Genomic DNA, 8,728 nt, shown 5'->3' with positions numbered 1-8,728 from the left:
TTTTCTATTGGCATCACTTCTTTCTGTCTTTCAGTCTAAATTTCCTTCTTCAAGTACCTGCATTTTAAATTAAGATTGCTAGAAGAGGGCAAGATTTAAACCAAAGAATAAAGTGCATGATGAAAGCACTGGGAGAAAAAACTTTGGAACATTCATCCTTTATTCCCCTTGATAGACCATTCAGACATGGCCAGGCTTCTCAAAACCCCCTTTATAAGACTGTTGGAGAACGGCATGCTCAGCATTACCTAATTTCCTCATAAATCTCTTGCCCTTTTAATCAGCTAAGTGGCTATCTGCTGAATTTCCCTGATTTATCGCTATCTTTTGAGGGCTGAGGATATGTCCAGATACTAAGTGATTAAATGTGGATGAAAATTGCACATCACCATAATAATGACAGAAAAGAGAATCGTGACTAGGCATACATAAGACTCCTCAGAGACGAATGCAGACAGTTTCTTTAATCGGCAGACTCCAGAGTCGCAGGGAAAACTGCACCATCAAGGCAATTTTTTCACGAAAATCTTCCCAGTTCTTCTCACTAAAGATGCATTTGCCTTTGCTGGCTCAGCGGTTCCACAGGAATCAGCCCCCTCAAAATTCACTGTTTACAGAAGCCATCCAGGCGGAAGTGAAGGGACTCGTGGATTTTGTTTTCATCTTCTCCACCAAACTCCAAAAAGTGACCTGCAAAGGGCGTTTCAACTTTTCTGAGACCCTGATTTCTTCAACTGTTAATCAAAGGCAATCCCTGCAGAGGGCAGTCGTCATAATGCCCTCTTCAAAAATGAAACACTTTAACAGTGTAACAAAAATGAAACACTATTATGGAGGCACTATAAAATGAAACAGATTGTTGTTCCCGTCAGAGATCTTTGGAGTAACAACTATTAGAGCGCCACCTGCTGGAAACGCCGCTGATAACACATGTCATTTCTGTGAGACGCTCCTATCAGAAAGGTGAGAAATGTTAACCACCTGTCCACAAAAAAGAACCTAATTTCAAAATGCAGATAGTGAAAATGGCACCAGCAAAGCCCTCTCTTCTTACAGGGTCACCACAGTCCAACTGAACAATTTATTGTATCTATACAACACTAGGGAACAATCTAACAATTCTATTACACCATTCAGTAGGGATTTTTTAATGGCATGAACATCTACCAAAAATATTGAAAAATCAATATTGTTTTAATAGGCTGAAAAACGACTGATGGGAGGTTCTCAACTTAAGAATGTGTTGTGTTTCAAAAGCTTGTGTGTAATCCAGATAAGACATTTTCCACAGACGCGGTATCATACAGGGTGGTTAACCTCTGTCTTTAAACCAGGGTGCACAGCCCTGCAGCATTATTATTTAATCGCTGAATGGCATTCTCAGCGTTGCTTCTCTGGAACACTGCATTCTGAGTTTCACCTTGGATGCCCGGATCGGAACTCCGTTGCCCCTCTGCACAGGGAGCAGGTGGGAGAATCACTAGGATTAAGGGCGATGTGTGGAAAGAGCAGAGCAGGGTAGGAAAACTTGCTGCCTGCGTGTATCTGCATGAAAGGCCTTACTTTATAGGTCAGTCTCTCCTCACATGTTCTGAATTGGGACCAAAGACAACGTTTATTTAATAAACAGCCAAGAAGTAAGATAACCAAAGGACTAGAAAGATGAAAAAAGGCCATTGTTGACCTGGAAGAGCTCAACCTGTGGTGAGGAGGAGCAGGTAAACCATAAGCCCTTCAGTAAGGGCTACACGGAGGGTAGGAACAAGGACCCTGAGAGCCTGGAGGAGGGGGGACCCAGCCTAGATGGCCTGAGAAGGGCTTCATGGAAAAGAGGACCTGTCAGCTCAGCCTTGACAGACATGTGGGACACCATCACCTGACAGTCTCTCCTTCACCACTATCCCTATATAGACGTATAGGTTTAGTCTGAAGCAAGACATTTTAAGAAATCATCAGTGTGCTAATCAAACTGAAAGTCTTCCCCAAAAGACCAAACATTCTAACATAACCTTTTTTTCACTCAGTGACAGTTGTTAATGGTGGGGAGTAAAAACCAAACATCAGTTTTAATTGGTTGCAGAGAATGAAAGGTAATCTCACTCAAAAGAGTAAAAAACCCAGGGGCCGGCCCCATGGCATAGTGGTTAAGTTTGGCATGTACCGCTTCAGTGGCCCAGGTTCATGGGTTCAGATCCCAGGCATGGACCTACACCACTAGTCAGCCATGCTGTGGCAGCAACCCACATATAAAGTGGAGGAAGACTGACACACATGTTAGCTTGGGGCTAATCTTCCTCAAGCAAAAAAAGAGGAGGATTGGCAACAGATATTAGCTTAGGGCTAATCTTCCTCAGCAAAAAAAAAAAAAAAAGTAAAAAACCCATGGTGGTAATTTAGAATTTTAAAAGATTTATTCCTGCAAATGATCCATGAGCTTGCTCTAAATTCCCCTCATCTCAGGTAGCCCCAAATAGATAGGTTTGCCTCACCTTAAGAAGACATGACTCTGCAAAGTTGGATATGAAGAAATCTTAAATATATTAAGTTATTTAAAATCCATAAGGGGAACTGGTTAATCAAAGAAACCACACAATGAATGTATTTCCATGAAATCAAAATCTTTTAATAATATGAACCCTCAATTTCTTTATTACATTTTTTACAAAAAGAAGTTTACGTACAGAGTTTTGTAAAGCAGCATACTAGTAGCTGATATCATAATGATGCTACATATTAACACTTCGTATTGATGAAGTATCATAAAAATCATATGGCACATTACAAATATTTGGTAAAAGTAGTGTAGTAGCCTCTTTTAACCATCGGGAGAGGGTTCCTAGGTTTCCTGGAGTCCACTTTAATGTTTCTGTGGTACTCACACTTGTATCTCAGGTAGTGCTCCCCCAGCCATTTTCCCGCCACCTGCAGTCACCAGACCTCATCTGTGGCCCAAAGGCCGTGAGGCCCATGGACAATGACTACTTCAGCAGGACAAAAATCAGAAGGCTCCAACTGAGGACACCCACTCCCCAACCACCCTGGACTGCCCCTCCACCCGACCCCTAGCCCAGCCTGGACAGCCTGCGTTCAGGCCCTGGCCTGAGGCTGGCTCTCACCTGGGTATCTGCCCACCTGCTTTCTCACTTGTGCCTGCGAGACCCCAGTGTGGAACCCACATCTTGTCTGACACCAACAGGTACTGGTCCTCAAACATACAGAAACACAATGCTAGCCTTGGCTTCTGCTCTATTTTGATATTTCTACTCTTGATACATTATTTTGCCTTCCTTTGTAAAATCGAACCACTGGATCCAATCCAGTGCTGTAGAGTTTCGCTCTGAGTCTGATAATTTTCCAAGTGTCCCTTCAGCAGGCAGGAGGCTCTGCTTTACCTTGGTGGGGCTCCCAGTTTCCCAGGAAGCCTTGGGCGCTCGGTGTGCCTCCTTCTCCAGCTACAAGACCGCAGAGTGGGTCTCCTGGAGGTTCTCCTCAAGCTTCAGGCCCAGGTTGTCGATACCAATGCTGGTGACCGGTGGCACGCTGCTTTCAGCCGGCTCTGCCGTGCGCGTCGGGGTGGAGCAGTACAGAATAAACCCCACCATGATGACGGTGAAGGACAGGATGTAGAGCCCTGAAAACTAGGAGGAGAGATGAACAGGCTATGGATTGCGTGCCCTCACATACACATCTTTGCTGTTGCCTTTTGCCAACTGTGCTGTGGGTTACCCTCTCATAGGCTTTTTCCTATAAGTTGCCTAGGAAGATGCTAATGCCCAAAACCCTCCCAGGATATACTGGTGGATGCATGGGCGCTGGCAACATAGCCTGGCACATCAGCCAACTGGATCCTTGGATGTCTCAGAAATGGAAACTTTGCCCTTGTCTGTGACAATCCAGCTGCGCCCCACTCCGCAACTAGTCCCACATGGTGGAGAGAATAAAAGGTCAGCATGGATTCCATGAGAAAGCCCAATTCAGACTTCAGGCACAACTTACAATATCAGTATGAAACAGAAGAACACAGGATATAAGATAAAACGTGGATGTACAAATGTGACATCTTCTCAACAATCCCTCATGTACGCTATTCCAGTAAAATTCATTTTGTTAAAATTTAACAAATTATCTTGTCTCTGTAGGCAAGTGTTAAATAGTAAAATTTATGGTGACCAAGCAGTTCCAGATTTTAGAGCTAGAAAGACATCATTTTTCAGAAGGGTCTCAAGTCCAAAGAGGTCACTGGTGTAAGGTCCAGTAGGACAACCACAGGGAACGGAGCCCTGCAGGAGGCACCTCCTACCCTCTCTGTTCCCAGAAGGACTGATTACAGCAGGAGCCCATTCTGACAGACACATCACAAGACGGATGGAGCTCCCAGTGACCTTCTCCAGCCTGCCCTTTTTCAGAACTGAAAACAACCATCCAGAGCAAAACGCAATGAGGACAGAACACTAATTCATTATGTATTTCTACTGAAAATGACATTCTCACATACCCCAAAGTTTAAATAAATAATATTACATACTCTATATTTGCTCTTACTTGAAATGAAGGTCCATACAAAGGTTTAAGTATTAAGGAAATTAATATTTGCTTTTAACAGCATAAAAAATAAAACACAGGAAGAGACTAGCTAAAGACTGACCAAGAACAGTGTAGTAAAAATTAGGGAAATTATGTAGCATAATCAAGGTGTAATTAAATGCCCAGGATCATTTTTTTGCTTGGAATAACCAAACTCAACTTATGAATGGTCCTGCTAATCTCATTTTAAAATTAAGAATGGGGCATGCCATATTACTCAAGCCAATAAATATTTTTCAATTAGCTTAGATTTCATAGTATGCCCAATAAAAAGAGTTCTAATAAGAAGATGACAGAGAAAAGCAATAAGAAAGCAGAATGGATTGGGAAAGAAGAAGAGAAAGATAAGAGGGAGGGCCAGCCCAGTGGCACAGCAGTTAAGTGCGCACATTCTGCTTTGGTGGCCCAGGGTTCAGGGGTTCAGATCCCGAGTGTGGACACGGCACCGCTTGGTAAAAGCCATGCTGTGGTAGGCATCCCACATATAAAGTAGAGGAAGAGGAGCCTGGAGGTTAGCTCAGGGCCAGTCTTCCTCAGCAAAAAGAGGAGGATTGGCAGTAGTTAGCTCAGGGCTAATCTTCCTTAAAAAAAAAAAAAAAGATGAGAGGGAGAGAGAGAAGAAAAAGCTAGACACACTCCTAAAGGTACAAGGAAAAACAAAATAGGTTTTTGAAATGAGTCTTAAGTAGATTACTGGTCATCTCCAGCTGTGGGCTTCCGTGGGCCACCACTGACTTTGCCGTGTTAACTTTTTACAGGTGCTCAATTACCTCTTAACCTTAAACCTTTAGAACTCCTTAAGGAATGGAATAGCCACAGCCCACCCCAAGGCAGGAGAAACTGCACTGGATTCAGTGACGATGTGGAGCGGAGCAGCCACACTAATTTCCTACCACTGGCTTTAACTCTTGGATCCAATAGGCAGCACAGTGCCCAACGCATAGCTGGTACGTACCAAATGTTGGTTGGGGGAAAAAATGTGATTCAGAAAATATTAGGGGAAGATAAAGCTATTGCGAATAGCCCAAATGTTTTGGTGGTCTTAAACGTTTAGAAGAAAAAGTATCGTATCCCTCTTAAGAAGGCAGTGATTAAATGGAGGCACCGGCAGAAGGGAGAGTCTCTGAGGGAGGGAGGTAAGTCTCCTGTATTAGATGCTCTTACCTTTTTGCTTTTTTAAAATTCTACCCTTTGTGTCTGGATCTATACCGGAAGTTTCCTGTGGCTACTCTGTTCAAAAAGTATTTACTCAAGATCAATTCCAAAGAAAGCAGAGTCCGACACAGGTGAGTGGAGACATTTTTAAACCTCTTTTTCAACTGTCTGTTTCAAAAACTCAGAGCCAAAGTTATTTTAGATACTATAATTTTCAAAATTGGTGGTGTAGTGGGCTTACGATTCTGTCTTTATAAACTACTTCTAAAATGCTAGTGATCTTCTTTAAGCTCTGAATGATCTGAAGATCACAGCAGACCTGCTCTGTGCTTCATAAGTCTTGAAATGGCCTCTGACCAAAAACAATAAAATCTAATCTGAGTTAAGCGAGAGTATGTATGGGGCCAGCCCAGTGGTGTAGTGGTTAAGTTTGTGCACTCTGCTTCAGCGGCCTGGGGTTCGCTCATTCAGATCCTGGGCGCAGACCTACGTACCGTTCATCAAGCCATGCTGAGGCAGCATCCCACATAGAAGAACTAGAAGGACTTACAACTTGGATATACAACTATGTACCAGGGCTTCAGGGAGAAAAAAAAAAAGAGGAAGATTGGCAACAGATGTTAGCTCAGGGCCAATCTTCCTTACCAAAAAAAAAAGAATGAGCATGTAGGGCATGCAGACACATAGGGACAAAGAAACATAAAGTGAAAGAACTGGAAAAGAATTTACAGTTTGAATGCTCCAGTTTTGAGAATAATAGTTTAAAAACATGTGGCCAAAAAAATGACACACAAAAAGGTTTTTCATGTTAAAGTTAGGAGCAGTTAAAGAGTAAATATCTACGTTAAGGGAGCTTATAATATGTAGTGACAAATGTACTCTCATTTCTTTAACCTTACTTACTCCTTGGACATTATTTTACTTCCGAGGGAAAAGCAAAAGTTAAACTACTGAAGCTAAATCAATATGTTTGGTTTAAAAAAAAAAAAGCACAAGTGAATGGGGTCACACGTTATACCACCAAGCTCTCAGGTTCTTTGGGTATGGGTAGCTATCAACTGGCCTTGAACTGCAGAATAGAAACACCATCATCCCCTAGTGGTGGCCATGTGAAATGCAAGCAAGCACCACAAAAAAACAATTCATTTTTAAGGCTGACTTTGCAGCCCTTGGCAATTCCATTCTCAAAGAAAAAAAAATCTAGGTCTGTCAGGATCACTTCTCTGATTCACTCTGACTTTTGTTACTTTTTAATGATGCTACCAAAAAGCTATAAATACTCCTTCAGTCTTAGGTCAGGAATACCTCGACCAGCAAGTTTCCAAAGATAACAGCTGGCTCCTGTCACATGCAACCTTGCGAGGCAACATGGTTTATGCTTCTTAAGCAGAAATATCTGAGAACCCAGTGAACTTGGCATTGTGAGTTCATGGCCAGTTCCTGGGAGTAGGGAAAGTCACTGCCAAGGATTTCTGCCTGGATACAAAATTTTACAGGGACAAAGAAATACAGTTGCTATCCCCTACTGAAACTAAAATTATCAAGTAAGAGCCAACATCTTAACTATTTGTTCAAATGACTGTGGGGAAAAAAGCAGATCAATAAGCATTTAGTGAAGGTATACTAAGGAGAGACAAATTTCTAAGGCAGCAGTTCTCAAAATGTGGTCCAAAGACCTGGAGGGTACCCAAGACCTTTTCAGGGACTTGTAGGGTCAAAACTCTTACTATAATAACATTAAGACGTTATATGCATTTTAACTTGCATTCTCTTACAAGTGCACAGTGGAATGTTCCAGAGGCTACGTGACATGGGATATCACGATGCAGAAGGAAGAACCAGATGTGAGAATCCAGCTGTTTCCCATTAAGCCATACATTAAAGAGATTTTCAAAACTGTAAATCATTGCCATTTTTCTCACTGTTTTTTTATTTTGGAAAATACAGTTTTTTCATAAAAATATTTTATGTTAACATATGAGTTTATTATTTTCTTGACAAGTTAGTAAACATTTTTAAAATTTCTCAGCTTTAATTTCCAATATGGTAAATAATAGATGTAAGTGAGTGGAGTCCTCAATCTTTAAGCCTTTAAAAGGGTCCTGAGACCAGACAGTATGAAGACTGCAGTCCTAACAGCTCTCAAATTAGCTGTGAAGCACAAAAAAATCTACTTATTTGTTCTCTCTGATGTATGAGATTTTTAACTTGATGAATACACAAGCTTGAGAGTCTCATCTTAATAAAGAAAATAAGGAGAAAGGTGCAGTGGAAAGAAGACTGAATTATAAAACTAAAAACTTGGACTTAGGCTTGACTTTACCACTAAACAGCTGCTGATTAAGGGTGATAAATAAATGAAAAGCACTAGGATACATGAGGAAGCCATTTGGTTTAAAACTAATTCAGCCTGACCTTGTTTTTCCAAAAGGAGCTGACGTAGCCTGTTGATGCAGTGTACATCTGCTTTAAATATCTCTGTGTCCCAAAGACAAGAATGATGCCCCAAAAGATAGGGATGTACGTTCCCCATATAGGCATTTCTTTAAGGATAAGCCTCTCTTCCCGGGAACTAAGGATTAATTACCAACCTGCTGTGCTCACCTTGTGACCACTGACCAGCTCACCACTGACCTACTGTGCCACCTAAGCATCTTGTGACAAGTGTAAAAGGGACATTCCTGTCATATGTGATGTATGCTCTTTGTTCCAAGATGGTATATAACCACTCTGTACATCCTGCTTCTTTGACGCCCTTCCTTGCTTGCGGAAGGAAGGCCCCTGGCTAGTCCTCAGATCTGGCTCATTATAAACTCACCCCAATTTTGATTTATAGATTGACAATGGATTATTTGCATCAACAAGGGTAAATCACTTCTGCACATAAACTCTCTGGGCCTTCATTTCCTCATCTCTAAAATGAGATAGTTCAATCAGTAATTCTCAATGGAAGGTGTGCCAGACTCTCTGGAGATGCTATTTTGTCAAA

General features: G+C 41.8%; 1 protein-coding gene across 3 annotated transcripts in view; it reads right to left on the bottom strand.

Annotated features, from left to right (window-relative positions):
- Nucleotides 1–2,597: 2,597 nt before the first annotated feature.
- SLC35F2 (solute carrier family 35 member F2) overlaps nucleotides 2,598–8,728 on the bottom strand; it is a 49,925-nt gene continuing 43,794 nt past the window's right edge. For all 3 annotated transcript variants that reach the window (XM_044752741.2, XM_014860772.3, XM_070490343.1), the window contains one exon: nucleotides 2,598–3,638. In XM_044752741.2, coding sequence (XP_044608676.1) covers nucleotides 3,453–3,638 — 186 coding nt within the window. In that variant the 3' untranslated portion in view covers nucleotides 2,598–3,452. The remainder of the gene's footprint in view (nucleotides 3,639–8,728) is intronic.

This window comes from Equus asinus, chromosome 20 (assembly GCF_041296235.1).
Source record: "Equus asinus isolate D_3611 breed Donkey chromosome 20, EquAss-T2T_v2, whole genome shotgun sequence".
Classification (NCBI taxonomy): domain Eukaryota; kingdom Metazoa; phylum Chordata; class Mammalia; order Perissodactyla; family Equidae; genus Equus; species Equus asinus.
This window is presented reverse-complemented; position numbering and strand designations above follow the sequence as displayed.